The 17,162-nt window shown below is 38.8% G+C and overlaps 1 protein-coding gene across 2 annotated transcripts in view; it reads left to right on the top strand.

Annotated features, from left to right (window-relative positions):
• The window catches only part of PRKDC (protein kinase, DNA-activated, catalytic subunit), a 123,408-nt gene that overhangs the window by 20,443 nt on the left and 85,803 nt on the right, over nt 1-17,162 (top strand). For both annotated transcript variants that reach the window (XM_088130628.1, XM_088130629.1), the window contains exons 21-27: nt 827-986; nt 1,369-1,475; nt 3,344-3,434; nt 9,722-9,885; nt 11,495-11,647; nt 13,472-13,579; nt 15,569-15,795. In XM_088130628.1, the coding sequence (XP_087986754.1) occupies nt 827-986; nt 1,369-1,475; nt 3,344-3,434; nt 9,722-9,885; nt 11,495-11,647; nt 13,472-13,579; nt 15,569-15,795 (1,010 nt within the window). The remainder of the gene's footprint in view (nt 1-826; nt 987-1,368; nt 1,476-3,343; nt 3,435-9,721; nt 9,886-11,494; nt 11,648-13,471; nt 13,580-15,568; nt 15,796-17,162) is intronic.

Genomic DNA, 17,162 nt, shown 5'->3' with positions numbered 1-17,162 from the left:
ATATTGTGATTGAATAACACAGGATTTTTATTTTTTTGTAATTTTGTTGGAATATTTCCTTCATTTCACTTATACGAAATACCTTCACATATATATCTTCAAATATCTTCACATAAGTGAAATTCATATACAGTGGTATCTCTACTTACGAACGCCCCTCCTTACGAATTTTTCGGGATACGACCAGCTCCAGCCCCAAAAAATTTACCTCTATTTACAAACTCACCTCGACTTATGAACCGGATCCGCTGCCATTTTCCGCCCGTTCCACGTGGTCCGCAGCCATTTTTCCGCCCTGCTGCGTGGTCAGCGGCCGTTTTTCCGCCCCTGACACGTGGTCCGCAGACGCTGGAACGGATTAATGGTAATTACATTGAACCTTATGGGAAAATTTACTTCGACTTGTGACCAACTCGACTTGCGATCAGAGTCACGGAACGGATTAAGTTCATAAGTAGAGGTACCACTGTATTTCACTTATACAAAATATCTTTTCTTGATAGTGCAATAATGCACATGCAGGACTGCAGCCTTCCTTGTATTTTCATCACAGCAATGAGCAAATGAATGACAAAGGCCAAAATGTGAATGACAAATTTGTACACCTGTTACGTGTGGTTTTGTAGTTTTATTGTCTCTATTTGGTTCTGTGATTTTTTTATCCGTACCTTAGTCCAGCAGAAGTCCCTTAAAAACTTTAATACTTTAAATATTTGTAGCAGTAGTTAATAAAATACTTAATTGTGCAGTCAGAGATAACTTCAGGAACATATGGATGTTTTATATCTCCAAACTTCTGACCCTTGAGTTTATGCACACCCTACAGAATGCTTTTAAGCTGGGTCTTAGCTACACTCCAATGGCTGATGTGGCATTGGATGCACTGGAGGACTGGTCATCCCACATTCCCAGATATACCATTCAGCCTTATTACAAAGACGTCGTGCCTTGCCTTGATGATTATTTGAAAACTTCTGCATCAGCAGGTAAAAGTGATATACATCAGATATTATTTAATTACAGTAGTAAATATAGGAAGATGAAGATTTTTTTAGAATCATTCATGTGGTACTGAATAATCTTGGAGTGAGCAACTTCTGAGGGGTAAAGGGCTGTAATTCAGCTTCCTGATCTTCTGTAGGACTGCTAGAGGCTATCTATAGTAGCATTGATGGAAGGTGTGTGTAGCTGATCATCTATGGTGTATTTGGGGAGCTTTGAGAGGGTTTTAAACTAGTTTCCTGAAAAATTAAACACAGAACTTGTGTTAAGACTTATTTTATTGCTTGCATAAAATGTTCTAGAGCATATCTGCTTTCCAAAATATATTAAATTCTCAATTATATGGGGTTTTTTTCTTTAAAATAGATGAATCTCAGAATACTTGGGAAGTGAAGAAACTTTCCAAGGCCATCCAGAAAGGAAGGAACAAAGTAGTGATCCAGCATCTGAAAAAATCAAAGAATCTCGAATTGGTAAAGAGTTTTCCTGCCCTTCTAAAATACAGCTTTTAAGTTAGAAAAGTGATATGTAGGTTTTCTTATTTAAATAAAAGAGCTAGTTTTATTTATTATGTACGTAAGTTTTGAGTAGAACTTACATATAATATCTAAGAATTTCTCAGTAATCCATCAGTGTCCTCACATTAGACTTCATTGATAGTAATATAATTCCTTTGTGTGGTTTACTACAATCATAAGACAAATGTAACCTACACAGCAAGCTGAAATTCAGACAACCGGTGCAAAATATAGTTGATAATGGTGGGAAGATAAATGCCCTACATTAATCAGACCAGTATTGAGTTCAGTAGTCTACGCTCAATAGCACTGAATTAGTTTGAAAATTATACTAATTATGAAAAACTGTGTTTTTATTAATGCAAGAACAGTTCCATTAGATTAGAGCAAGGCTCAGTGTAGTCCTTTATCCCTTTTCCCCCCAATGCCTGTTTCCTCTTCAGAAAGCGCTCCAGGTATCAAGAATTTTTCACATTAATTTCTGTCTTTATCATGAATTACACTAATTCTAAGTACTGAAGTTCTATTTGTATATTTTATTATGCTTGACAATCCTTACTTTTTGTTGAGAATAAAGTATTTCAATAATTAAACAAGATACAATAATTAAAAGGTTTGTAAACTATAAAGTGACAATGTTAAGCAAATTAACAATACTTTTATAAATAATACATTTGTTTCTAGAGCAATCATGAACAGTCAACCTTGACTCTGGAGCCTTTAAAAAGGCAGTCTAGACCTGGTTCTTTCCCCAGGCTTTTGAGTCTGGATGAGTGGAGCAATTGGATATAACATAGAATATTTTTGTCACCATTTTATAGTTCAGTTCGTTTTTAAGGTATTATGTTGTTTCTCTTGGTTTACATTTGTTGTTTATGTCATCCCGTTCCGTACAACTCGCAGAATCATGTTGTTTGAGTTAAGCAGCCATAAAAATGATATAAATAAATATTTATACAGATAGTCCTTGCTTAATGACCACAGTAAGGACTGGAAAATTTGTCACTAAGTGGGTTGATCATTAAGTGAAGCATCATTGACTGCACCCAGTTTTACAACTTTTTTGCAGCGGTTAAGCGAATCACTGCAGTCGTTAAATGAATCATGTGGTTGTTAAGCAAATCATGCAGTTCCCCGTCGATTTTGTTTACTGGAAGCCAGCTGGGAAGGTTGCAAATGGTGATCACGTGACCCCAGGATGCTGCAACTGTCATAAGAGCAAGCTGGTTGCCAAGCACCCAGATCGTGATCATGTGACTATGGGGGCACTGTGACAGTTGTAAGTGCAAGGACTGGTCATAGGTAGCTTTTAGTGCCGTCGTAACTTCAAATGGTCGCTAAATGAATAGTTATTAAGCAAAGACTACTTGTATGTGTTTAGTAGGATCCATTCAGTTCAATATACCTTACCTCCAGATAGGCTAAAATCCCATCCACATAAAGTTGCATCAGCTGGATTGATCCTGCAATATCCAAAATCAAAAAACATTCCATTCTACCAAAATCAAAGGGTAGTATTCTCTTAAAAGGTTTCAGAATTTATTATCTGAAGGCCAAAGACAATTTTATAGAACCATTTCTGTTGCAAATTTAAGATGTTCTTCTGGGAATATTTGTAGGATCCAGGAGTTTCTGACAAAGGAAACTACTGCCGCATTGGTACATGCTTTGGTTATTTAGGCCTCAATTACTATGATAGCCTTCTGGCAGGGGTTCCCAATTTGTTTCTCTGTCCCTGATCTTACACCAGAATAGCGCATTTGGGGTTGTTTTAAACCTCCCACACTGTTCTTGTGTCTCATTACGTTGTTGTTATTGTTTAGGAGGAAGATCCATCTTTAGAAGCAGTAAGAGCTAGAGTTGTACGTCTTCTTGGAACTTTGGGAGGACAAATCAATCGGAATTTAGTTACAGGTAGGAATTTTATTTACATGCTTTTATATTGTTTTTTCTTGTTTTACATTGTACTGTTTTTGCTGTTTTATATTTGTTTTAACTGTTTGTAAGCTGCCCAGAATCATACACTGTATATACTCAAGTATAAGCCCATCCCAGATAAGCCGACCCTCAAATTTTTAACCTAAATATCATGAAAAATGTGCCGCCCACAGGTAATATTTTTGTATGTTTTAATTTTCACAATTGGCTTATCTGTGGGTGCCACATTTTTCATGGTATTTTGGTTAAAAATTCGAGGGTTGGCTTATCCACGAATGGGCTTATCCACAAGATATATGGGTACTTCAAAAAAAGCTGAGGGAAAAACCTACTATATACTCGTGGATAAACCCATCCATGGATAAGCTGAACCCAATTTTGGGGGTGTATTTTGGCACTTAAAGTTCTCAGCTTATCCATGAGTATATATGGTATATAAAATGGGTGGCTATATATATTTGAGTAATAAATAATTACAAGTATCATGCCAGCTGTGTCTGCTACTGAGTCAATCAACTTTGATAGCAGTTATTCACACCCTGGTTACTTCCTATAAAAACACAGTGTATCCTGTGTAAAGAAAAGATCTGGAAGTTGCAGTTGGCGCCAGGTTTGGCAGATATGCAGCTAAACAGTGCAAGGTATAAAGGTCATATAATTCTTGCACTGAAAAATCTATACTCATTTTGTTTTCTTTCATGCACAATTTATTATTTAATAAATTATTATTTAATAAATTTATAGGCCGCCCATCTCATATACACTGTGTGCACAATTATTAGGCAGTGAGTATTTTGACCATATCATTTTTATGCATATTTTCCACCTCCAAGCTGTATAAACCTGAATGCTTATTGGATATAAGCATATCAGGTGATGTGTATTTGTGTAATGAGGGAGGGTATGGCCTAAGGAGATCAACACCCTATATCAAGGTGTGCATAATTATTAGGCAGCTTCTTTTCCTCAGGCAAAATGGGCCAAAAAAGAGATTTAGCTGACTCTGAAAAGTCAAAAATTGTAAAAAGCCTTTCAGAGGGATGCAGCACTCTTGAAATTGCTAAGATATTGGGGCGTGACCACAGAACCATCAAACGTTTTGTTGCAAATAGTCAACAGGGTCGCAAGAAACATGTTAAGAAAAAAAAAGAAGCAAATTAACTGCCAAAGATTTGAGAAGAATCAAACGTGAAGCTACCAGGAACCCATTATCCTCCAGTGCTGTCATATTCCAGAACTGCAACCTACCTGGAGTGCCCAGAAGTACAGTGGTACCTCGGGTTACGAACGGCTCTGTTAACGAACTTTTCGGGTTACGACCAGCTCCAGCCGCAAAAATTTACCTCGGTTTGCGAACTCCACCTCGGGGTATGAACAGGATACACGGCCATTTTCCCTCCCATGACACGGTCTGCGGCCATTTTTCTGCCCGACACGTGGTCCGCGGCCATTTTCCGCCCCTGACACATGGTCTACGGCCATTTTTCTGCCCCTGACACGTGGTCCGCGGCCATTTTTCCGCCCCTGACACGTGGTCGTAGGGAGGGGGACTCTCCCTCTAAGCAATAGCCGCCTCCCTGTCCTCCACGCCAGAACGGATTAACGGTAATTACATTGAACCTTATGGGGAAATTTGCTTCGGGTTGCGACCAATTCGGGGTGCGACCAGAGTCACGGAATGAATTAAGTTCGTAAACCGAGGTTCCACTGTACAAGGTGTTCAGTGCTCAGAGACATGGCCAAGGTAAGGAAGGCTGAAACTCGACCACCACTGAACATGACACATAAGTCGAAGGGGCAAGACTGGGCCAAGAAATACCTGAAGACAGATTTTTCAAAGGTGTTATGGGCTGATGAGATGAGAGTGACTCTTGACAGACCAGATGGATGGGCCCGTGGCTGGATTAGTAACGGGCACAGAGCTCCACTTCGATTCAGACGCCAGCAAGGTGGAGGTGGGGTACTGGTATGAGCTGGTATTATTACAGATGAGCTAGTTGGACCTTTTCGGGTTGAAGATGGACTCAAAATCGACTCCCAAACCTACTGCCAGTTTTTAGAAGACACTTTCTTCAAGCAGTGGTACAGGAAAAAGTCTGCATCTTTCAAGAAGACCATGATGTTTATGTAGGACAATGCTCCATCGCATGCATCAAAGTACTCCACTGCATGGCTAGCCAGTAAAGGCCTCAAAGATGAAAGAATAATGACATGGCCCCCTTCCTCACCTGACCTAAACCCTATTGAGAACTTGTGGGCCCTTCTTAAACGAGAGATTTACGGTGAAGGAAAACAGTACACCTCTCTGAACAGTGTCTGGGAGGCTGTGATTGCTGCTGCACAAAAAGTTGATCGTCAACAGATCAAGAAACTGACAGACTCCGTGAATGGAAGGCTTATGACTCTTATTGCAAAGAAGGGTGGCTATATTGGTCACTGATTTTTTGTTTGAAATGTCAGAAATGTTTATTTGTAACTTTTGAGTTGTTTGTTTATTATTCTCACTTTAACAGATGAAAATAAATGAGTGAGATGGGGGAATTTTCATTTTTCATTTAGTTGCATAATAATTCTGCACACTAATAGTTGCCCAATAATTGTGCACACATAGATATGCTCCTAAGAAAGCCAAAACCTCACTTTTACTTTCTTAAATATTCAGGTTTGAGGTTTATTAACATTTTGGATTGACCAAGAGCACTGTAGTTGTTGTTGTTCAATAATGAAATTCATCCTCAAAAATACAACTTGCCTAATAATTGTGCACGCAGTGTACATGACTGGGCGGCTCACAGTTAGAACATTATAAAAACAGTAAAAAAACAACCGAAGTTAAAAATAGTAGCCGAGAAGACTCACAACCACTCAAAATAGCCATGACACAGATTCACCCATGCTATCAGGGCGCTGGGCTCGATGGCAAAGCCAGGTTTTTACTGCCATGTGAAAGGCCAGCAGGGTTGGGGCAAGTCTAATTTCTGCACCACAGCAGAAAAGGCTCTCCTCCTGGGCCCCGACAGTTAACACTCTCTTGCAGATGGGACCTGGAGCATGTCTCTTCTGCCAGATCTCACAGGATGAGTAGATACCATTGAAGAGAGACAGTCCTGTAAGTAACTGGCCCCAAGCCATGAAAGGCTTTAAAGATAACACCAGCACCTTGAATTGCACCCAGAAGCATACTGGTAGCCAGTGCAGCTCATGGAGCAGAGGTGTTGCATGTGCTGAACAATTGGCACCCTTAACTGCCTGTGTCACCACATTTTGCACCAGCTGAAGCCTCCAAATACTCTTCTTTATATGTAGCTCTATATAACATGCATTGCAATAATCCATTTGGGATTTGAAGTATTAGTGTTACTCTTGATAGAGAACTTAATATAATGGGAATGCATCTCATATTATGAATTTGCCTGGACTGTAAGATCTCTAGGAGAAATCCTTGTCTTGGTTCCTCTCTTCACAGCAGCCCTTCTTTTGGGTATGTGAGATACGTTCTTCTCCCTACATTGCTCATAGTCTATAAGAAGTGCTTTCTTGATAATTGCATTTAATTCCTCACTCTGTTTAGGAAATCTGCCAATGTAGAGCTATAAAGAACTGTTTTGCTATAATTTCAATGGTTAATAATTTTATTATTGAAGCTTTGCTTATTTTTATGTTTTTTAAAATTTTGAATGTATATATATGTTCTAAAGGGTACATAGCCCCAAATGTTCATTTTAAACAAAAAGGTGGCACTAATCAAATAAATTAATTTTACAGGGAGGTTTCAAAAATTGTCTTGGACTTTTACAAACAGTTCATCCCAATTTGATTTGTCACTTGGGTTGGTATATTTGAGAGAAGTCCCTTTCTCTGTTCCAATATAATTAGTATATGGCATCTGCTTTTTGGTAAAAAATAAGTCCCATCAGCAGATTCACTGCAGATACAGAATTGTGTTTAAACAAGTTGAAGACCAAATGGTTTTGCTGGAAACATGTTAATATGTGTCCATCCACTAGAATTGTTTCAGAGCCGTTCTTGGATGCCACAGTTAGAATTAGCTGTGTATGAGTTTCAGTCAGCGTGCATTCTACTTGGATGATACTTAATTATGATTGTAAGTGGTATGCTTTTCCTAAGTACTACCAGATTTGTGATCTTATGGAACTCTCAAGAATTTTGAATGAACCTGGTTGACTTCAGATAGGTGTTGTTGTTGTGATTTGACTTCTGTTTTATACTTTATCATTGGTGGGTCACTAAAACTAATAAGGTAAGACCTTACTTATGCATTGGCAAGAGTTAATTTGATTTAATTTTGTTCTGTTTTGAGGAATCAAAGCTTCTACTTCTAAAGTGTTGGCCAAACATCAGAGACAATTATCTGGTGTATTATGCTTGATATTTTATATTAATATTTCTCAGTTTGGCCTAGATTCTGCGATTTAATCTTCTAATTATGTTTTTCTCAAGACGTATAGTCAAATTTCTGCTCAGAAATGTTTCCAGCTAATTTGGTTTTCTTTTTCCAAAGCTTATGGTATAAACAAGGCATGTTTGAACCTAATTTTTTCTATCAAGGATAGAACAATATGATCATTGCTTTAAGATTGTATGCTTTCTGTTTTAAGGTGTCCCTCCAATAAAAAAATAAAAATTATAGTTTCCAAGTCAAAAGAGGTAATTGTTTTAATATATTTGGTTTAGGTCAACTCAATCTTGAGCACTATGTCTGTTCAGGACACCATGGAAAAGATGCAAAATAGAGCTATAAAGACTAGAACTGAGGGAACTTTGAGAAAGGATGATTGAACGAAGGATATGATAGCACTCTTCAGCCATTCGAGAGGCATCGTAAAGAAAAAGGCTAAGCCCAATTTTCTCTAGTTTCAGAGTATAGGACAGTGATTCTCAACCTTTTTGAAGCTGCCGCCCCCCTAAGGAGCGGAAAATTTTTCAACGCCACCCTTTGTGAAAATCCTGTAATTTAGGGTATGGGGAGGGGGGGGAGTTACTGAATTATAAAAGGCAAAAATTTTAAGTAATTTTTTTCAGTAGACTTACACACCAAATTTGTTCGATTTAACTCGATACTTTTGCCCTGGAAGGTAATTGCATTCCTTTTATTAAAATTAAAATTACTAATGCAAAAAAATAAAGATAAAGAACTAATAAGCGCACTTACCTAGCCAACTGGCCAAATAAACAATGAAAGTAAATCAAAACTGAGGGGAAAAAACAGAAATGAAGCGAACGAAAAGCAACTCAAGAAACACAGGTCAAATCAAACATTCATATTGAAAGGACGCTCAACGCATGCACTGCGATTAATCGCGCGGGAAGACAGCTGACGCACGCGCTGCGATTAATCGCGCAGGAAAACAGCTGACGCGCTGTGCTGGTTGGGATCGGAGAAGAATCGTAGTGTCGAGTTCTTCAAGGTCAGCCTACCTAGAATACAAATTCATCTCACCATTCTTAGAAGTGCGTGAGGGCAGCCGTCGCGTAAATTCGTTTTATTGCTGGTACAAATGGTGTAAACCGGATAATCGATTTAATAAATTTTTTGGGGAGTTTTAAAATTAAATTCGAATGCCAAAACATGCTCATCGCCCCTCTACTGCCCAAAACATGCCCACCACCCCCCTACCGCCCAAAACAAGTTCACCGCCCCTCAGCATCCTCCCACCACCCCCCGGGGGGCGGTACTGCCCCTGTTGAGAACCAGTGGTATAGGACATGAAATAAAAGATGTAAGCTAGAAGACATTTTCTGGTTGACAGTCAAGAAAAATTTTGTTCCACTGACAGACTGCACTTACAGTTATCAAGGGAAGTGGTATCTTCCTCTTCAGTGGATATATTCAAAGTCTGAACAGTCGTGTGTTGGAGATATTTTAATTTTTAAAATTCTGCACCGAACAGGGAGATGGACTTGATGGCCTCTTTGAACTATGAAATAAACTTAAAAAACATGTCCTGTAATTGAGGTTTCTGAACTAGGATAAAAATGGCAGCAAGATTTGTTTCTCACCTGATGCAGTGTGCAGAATGTTTTTTTGTTAAATGTGTGGTTTACAAAAATTAAAAAGAAAAGTTTTATTCTAGAGGAATATTTGCTTATGTCATTAAGTATCTGATTTGTAGAGTGCAGTCCTGTTCTCAGATTGTGTCTGATAAATTTGAATGCTTCAAGTATGCTAACAAAGCTTGATTCAAACATAGAGTTATATGGCTAACATAAATTTTCCATGTATTCTTTTCTAAATATACCAGCTGCTTCTGCAGAGGAAAAGATGAAGAAATTTGTATCCTGGGATATAGAGAAGCATTTGAATTTTGCAGTTCCATTTGCTGATATGAAGCCCATTATATACCTGGATTTATTCTTGCCTCGGGTCACTGAATTGGCTCTTTGTGCTAGTGACAGACAAACTAAGGTACTAGGCTGACTGTTTTTCTGCTTTTAGTTCAATTCTTTTCCTGTTGAACTATTTTTTTTCCCTTGTGGTTCATCATTAAAAGTACTCTCCTAGGGCTGAATGGTACAAAAAATGGTATAAACTATGAAGATCTTTGAACACAGTGGCATTATTTACTTATCTATTGTATTTATATCCTGCCTTTTCTTGACAGCCCAAGGTGATGTGATATATATATATATAGGGGTCTGCCCTACTTTTATACTCAACACCCCCATTACATCAAGCCATCCCACCCGGTCAGGCAGAAAGGACATGTTGCGGACTCCGTCAGTGAGAGAATGTCTGCTGGCAGGGCCCAGGAGGATAGCCTTCTCTGCCGTTGCCCCCACCCTCTGGAATATTCTCCCCCCAGAGGTGCAGCAGGCCCCTGCCCTCCCAGCTTTCCGGAAAGGATTAAAGACCTGGCTCTGCCAGCTCACATGGGGCAGTAGAAGTTCTGATTGTCCCTGGAGGTGGTTAGCACCCTGACAACGCTCCCTGAGTTATTTACCAATACTCTATCATTCTTGGAATTTATTTATTATTAAGAGTGTTTTTATATTGTCTTTTAATTGAACAGCAGAGATAATATTTAATTATCTTTGCTGTAAACCACCCAGAGTCATTTCAACAAGATGGGTGGTGACAAATTTGATATATAAATAAATAAATAAATTGTATGTTTTAAAGGGAAATATGAAGAGATATTGAAAATCAGAGCTATGTTTATCTTAATAGTAGTAATAGGAAAGGAGAGCCAGCGTGGTATAGTAGTTGAGTGGCATCAGGCTAGAAACAGGGAGACCGTGAGTTCTAGTTCTGCCTTAGGCATGAAGCCAGCTGGATGACCTTGGGCCAGTCACACTGTCAGTGTGGGCCAGTCACACTGTTAAACGTTGCCAAGAAAACTTCAGGGACCAGTCCAGGCAGTCACCAGGACTCAAAAACTGACTCGAAGGCACCAAAAGAAAAAAAGTAATAGGAAAAATAGTGCATTTTTAAGATAGTAAAGCAACTTCAAACATAGTAAAACCAAAACTGTAATAATATACTTTCATGGCCAGTATCTGTTGGGCAGTGTTGAGCTTCAGGGTTTAGTGACCGTGATCTAGACAACAGATTTCCTGTCGATTTACCAGCAACTGTGGCTGGCATCTTCAGAGGGAAGGTAGTCTGCTACACACCACTTTGCTTTTGAAGATGCCAGCCACAGATGCCAGTATAACGTCAGGAAATCTGTTGACTAGACCACAGTCACTCAACCCTGAAGCTCAACACTGCCCAAAACTGTAAGTTTTACTTTGATACAACAATTAAAGGTTTAGAACTGTAGCATAATATTCTTTCATGTTAAATCATATTTTTCATCAAATAAAACTTGTTGAATAATTCATAATGGTAAGTTAATTTGGAACAACCCAATTGTAGATTACATGTTTTGTAATAGAGAGCAAAAGTACACATTTTAGACAAAGTAATTTTACAGTGTGGAGTAATAAATTCTGGAAAATGTCCCCCAAAGTTTCTGCTTACCATATCTTTTTGTGAGTTTAATTGAAGTAGCTGATCAACTCACTTTTTTCAGGTTGCAGCTTGTGAGCTCTTGCATAGCATCGTTATGTTCATGTTGGGAAAAGCTTCTCAGATACCCGAAGGACAAGAGAATTCCCCACCAATGTTTCAGTTGTATAAACGTTTGTTTCCTGTACTGCTTCGGCTTGCTTGTGATGTGGACCAGGCAAGTAAATTTCTTTTTACTGCTTCAGAGTGAGATCTGTTTTTTGATGTTTTAAAAAACCTTATGAAAGGGTTTCCAGTGATTTTGGATTTCATCATTGTTCTTATTGGCCCTCTTACTTGTTGTCTGTTATATCATGGGAGCCATCGAAACTAAAGAGGAGGAAAATAAATTAAAACCTAAAAAATAGGCATCAGTCCAGACAATATATAGAAATGGTGTTTCTGAACTAATTTAATAATGGACTACTAAATACATGTTAGGAAAATGTGAGACCACCCTGTTAAACACATAATGTCTCCTTATGCTTTTTTCTTTAACAGTTCACATTTTATAATGAATTTGTTCCTATCCTCTCCATTTTAAAAGTTATTTTTAAACATAACGTTGGTAACAAACATTTGAATCCATTTATTTGTCCCCTTGAGTTAGTTTATATTCTGTATACTGTAAAAATTCCTAGCACAAACTTATGGGTCAAGAATGCTCTTTGATTGAAATCTATGATTATTCAGGGGCTAGGGGCAAGTGGATCTCCAGTTTAATTAAGTCCCATTTTTTTATATGTTCATTGTTGTATTTCCTATTTGTCATTTTCTTTTGGGGTTGCCTGTACAAGATCCCGGTTCCACTTATCACAGTATATATAGATTTGCGGTCAGTAACTGCACTTAAGACATGTTCACTATTGTCAGTTTTCTGAATTTAAATATACATATTGATACCTGCATGTTTCAATGGTCAGGTTTCAGCCGCTTATCCATTTGTTTTTGCAAACCAGCTGACTATAGTGAATGCAGGAAGGTGAGTCTGAGATGGTAGATGGGTTCTGTTCCAGAAGAATTACTGTAGCATTCACTAATGGAATATAGATTGGAAAAGGATATAGCTTCATGGATGTCTTTCCTGCTTACATGTACAAGTGCACCTTCCCAGAAGGAGAATTACAGTGGTACCTCAGTTCACAAATGCTTCTGTTCACGAACAATTCAGTTCACGAACAGCTCCGTTCGCAAAATTTTGCCTCCGTTCGTGAACGCTGGATCGGGTTATGAACAGGATCCGCGGCCATTTTCCCTCCCGTGACATGTGGTCGCGGCTTCCTGTAGGGAGGGGGACTCTCCCTCCAAGCAATAACTGCCTCCCCACCCGCCTTCCTGTCCTCCATGCCAGAAGTCGTGTCGAGCAAGGTTAGCGTTCTCTCTCTTCGTGCTGTATTTTGTGTCATATTTTTGCGGTTTTAAAAAACAACAACATATGGTTCAGAACGGATTAACCGTAATTACATTGAACCTTATGGGGAAATTTGGTTTGGGACGCGACCAAAAATCGGTTGGCGACCAAATTCGGAGGGGTCAGAACGGATTAACTGTATTTACATTGAACCTTATGGGAAAATTTGATTCGGTTCACGACCAATTCGGTTCGCGACCAGAGTCGCGGAACGAATTAAGTTCGTGAACCGAGGTACCACTGTATATTGCAGAGAATTGCCTATGCGTGAGTTGTTTTTGCAGTGCCTCATGTGTTGAAGTTTTTACCTGTTCATTGGGATAGCACTGAAGACTATTGTCCAAATTAGTCCAAAGATCCACTTAGCAATAATTTCTGTATCAATTCAGAGGGTACATAGTAGAAATCACTAGATAGCATGTAATATTTAATAAAATATTACAAGAGTTCAAGCTGTCCAAGAAATCAGCTCGTATGCGTTTTTTAAAAAGTCCAGCAAATGTTGGGATCATTTAGTGAGAAATTCTCTATAGTGTAATTATTAATCTAAAATATAGAATAAACTATTCTTTCATTTTTTTTTCTTTTTAGGTTACAAGACAACTCTATGGGACTTTAGTAATGGAATTAATACACTGGTTCACAAACAATAAAAAGTTTGAAAGCCAAGACACTGTGACTTTACTAGAAGCAATTTTGGTAGGTGATAGTTGACTGAGATAAATTATAAAGATTTCTGTCAAAAAAAGTAGTAACTTCCTGTTCTAATTTTTAAGATACTCTTGATTAATTTCAGTTTCTTATACAATGGTCGACAATTTGCCCAACTACTATTGTTTGATTTTTGACTATTGCATTTTCATATTTTAAAAGGTGAGGTTTATTTCCTTAATTATATAGGTCTTATTTCATTGTAAATGAAAACTAAAGTATTTACTAGCATGAGGCAAACATTTAATAGTGCATATTTACTATACATGTGTAAAAAGTTTATTCAGCTAACCAGCAAGAAGTCTGAGTTTTGTTATACCTACCCAAAGAATCGAACAAGGGTTGTTGTTGTGCAGAAAATAGGAGGCAGAAGTATTAGGTGTGTTCACCACCTTGTGTTATATATAAAAAAGGTAGGAATAAAATAACAAGAACAACAACATGTAGTTCTTGCTTAACCCTAATTGGGACTGGAATTTCTGTTGCTAAGCAAAGTGGTCATTCGTTAAGCAAAACATCAGGTAACCGCACTGCTTAACAATGGCAGTTCTGGTAGTCCCAGTTGCAATTGTTAGGCCAGGCCTGCACTGTTGTTAGGTGAGGACCTCATGCTTCTCCTGCCCTGCCATACTCACTTCCGCCTCAACTCCCCCCCCCCCGCCTGTCTTCTCCCATCTCAGCCCTTTCGGCCACCCTGCCATCCCTGCTGCCCTGCACCCCCAGCATCCCCCACTGACTTTCACCATCAGCTTCCCCTCGCTGCTGACGAGGCGCACCCAGCACGAGGCAACTGCTAGTTGTGCATGGCCTTCCTGAGGTCTCAGGGAGGCCTTGCGAAGGGCCAGGCTGGGCGTGCCTTGTCAGCAGTGGGAGGAAGAAGATAGCAAAGTTCAGCGGGGCTGCAGGGCACCAGGGGTGGTGGAGTGCAGAGCAATCAAAAGAGCAGAGATGGGGGGAAATAGCCAGGAATGAGTTGAAGCGCATGCTGTGATCGTAAATGCAGGCAAGCTGGTAAGCATCCAAATTTTGATCATGTGACCGCAAGGGTACTGCAACAGCCATAAATTCAAGAACTGGTCGTAAATACCATTCATTCAGCTCCATCACAACTTCGAATGGTTGCTGAACAAATGGTTATTAAGTGAGGACTAGCTGTAATAGCTATACCTTTTAAATATACATACTAACTGCAATACATCATGCACGGAGCTGTGTGAAGGCAATCTGGAAACTTTAGCTGGTCAAAACTATGACAAGATTGTTAACAGAGAATGGCTGATATCATGTTACCCACAGGTATTTTATCTTTGAAACTGATACTTGTTTTGAGTCCATTTTCAGGACCAATTCATAATGGACTAATATTAACAGAAGGATTTCCTCCTTAGTTGCCTGAACATTAAGGTCTTCATCAGGAACTCTTCATTAGGTTCTATGTCTAATGGGAATGAAAAGGGCAAAGCCTTTTTTGGTGATCAGGCTCTGAATTAGGAAATATGCTCCCCAGAAACACTTATTTGTAATTCTGAATTGGGAACTCATTAGTTCTGAGTAGATCTTTTTCTTTTTCCAAAATTGTAAAATTTGGTTTTTCTGCATTTCAATTTTGAGGTTAATTGTTCCTTTGTCTGCTAGCTATAATGTAGTTTAAATATGGATCTTATGCTGCTAGTGTTTATTTTATGTTAATTTCTATGATTTTTTTTTTTGGTAGAATGTCATTAATTGATTGTTGATTTCAATCAACAGGGAATCCATTTTTGTATTTAAAGAATTTTCCCTATTATTAAGCCAAAAATATCTCTCGGAGCAACTTACCTTGCAACAGATAAATAGCTAATTTTTGCTGTCATTACTGTTTGTAATTATTTGGGTAGCATAAAAATGCCGTACATAAATTACTTTTCATTTCCCCTAGTGTTGAATAAATGAATTCTGAAACATCTTATAGTGAATCAAGCTTGTTCTCTGTTTCAGGATGGGATAGTGGATCCTGTAGACAGCACTTTAAGAGACTTCTGTGGTCAATGTGTTCGTGAATTTTTGAAATGGTCCATTAAGCAAACTACTCCACAGCAGCAAGAGAAAAGTCCAGTGAACACCAAATCTCTTTTTAAGAGGCTGTACAGCCTTGCTCTCCATCCTAATGCTTTCAAACGCCTAGGAGCTGCGCTTGCTTTTAACAACATTTACCGAGAGTTTAGGTGAGCAATAAATAAATCAATAAATTATAGTAGAATAAAGTAATACAGTGATGTGGATAGTATTAGAATTTGTGCAGTATCTACCAAGTATACTTTCAAAATGCTATTAAAAGTTGTTACATATGGGATATTAAGTATTTGCAATTCTTCTGAGGGTAAGAAGTTGTCGCAACTTGTAACATTGGGTGCCACAGATTTGAATTCAAAAAACAAAATCAAATAAATAAAAAATACTTTATTAATTTTTGTAACAGTTTTGTCCTGTTCATAGCTATTAACCTCTGGATTGTTTACAGTGATCGGCATTGGGTACCACATCTATACAGTCAGGTCCAGAAATATTGGGACATCGACACAATTCTAACATCTTTGGCTCTATACACCACCACAATGGATTTGGAATGAAACAAACACAATGTGCTTTAACTGCAGACTGTCAGCTGTAATTTGAGGGTATGTACATCCAACTCAGGTGAACGGTGTAGGAATTGCAACAGTTTGCATATGTGCCTCCCATTTGTTAAGGGACCAAAAGTAATGGGACAGAATAATAATCATAAATCAAACTTTCCCTTTTTAATACTTGGTTGCAAATCCGTTGCAGTCAATCACAACCTGAAGCCTGGAACGCATAGACATCACCAGACGCTGGGTTTCATCCCTGGTGATGCTCTGCCAGGTCTCTACTGCAACTGTCTTCAGTTCCTGCTTGTTCTTGGGGCATTTTCCCTTCAGTTTTGTCTTCAGCAAGTGAAATGCATGCTCAATGGGATTCAGGTCAGGTGATTGACTTGGCCATTGCATAACATTCCACTTCTGTCCCTTCAAAAACTCTTTGGTTGCTTTTGCAGTATGCTTTGGGTCATTGTCCATCTGTACTGTGAAGCGCCGTCCAATGAGTTCTGCAGCATTTGGCTGAATGTGAGCAGATAATATTGCCCGAAACACTGCAGAATTCATCCTGCTGCTTTTGTCAGCAGTCACATCATCAATAAATACAAGAGAACCAGTTCCATTGGCAGCCATACATGCCCACGCCATGACACTACCACCACCATGCTTCACTGATGAGGTGATATGCTTAGGATCATGAGCAGTTCCTTTCCTTCTCCATACTCTTCTCTTCCCATCACTCTGGTACAAGTTGATCTTGGTCTCATCTGTCCATAGGATGTTGTTCCAGAACTGTGAAGGCTTTTTTAGATGTCGTTTGGCAAACTCTAATCTGGCCTTCCTTTTTTTGAGGCTCACCAATGGTTTACATCTTGTGGTGAACCCTCTGTATTCACTCTGGTGAAGTCTTCTTTTGATTGTTGACTTTGACACACATACACCTACCTCCTGGAGAGTGTTCTTGATCTGGCCAA

The sequence above is a fragment of the Python bivittatus genome, unplaced genomic scaffold, assembly GCF_059951505.1.
Source record: "Python bivittatus isolate LINGU-HERP-01145 unplaced genomic scaffold, Pbiv_v1 ctg000840_np1212, whole genome shotgun sequence".
In the NCBI taxonomy this organism is placed as follows: domain Eukaryota; kingdom Metazoa; phylum Chordata; class Lepidosauria; order Squamata; family Pythonidae; genus Python; species Python bivittatus.
The sequence above is the reverse complement of the archived record's forward strand: the minus strand, read 5'-3'. Positions and strand labels throughout refer to the sequence as shown.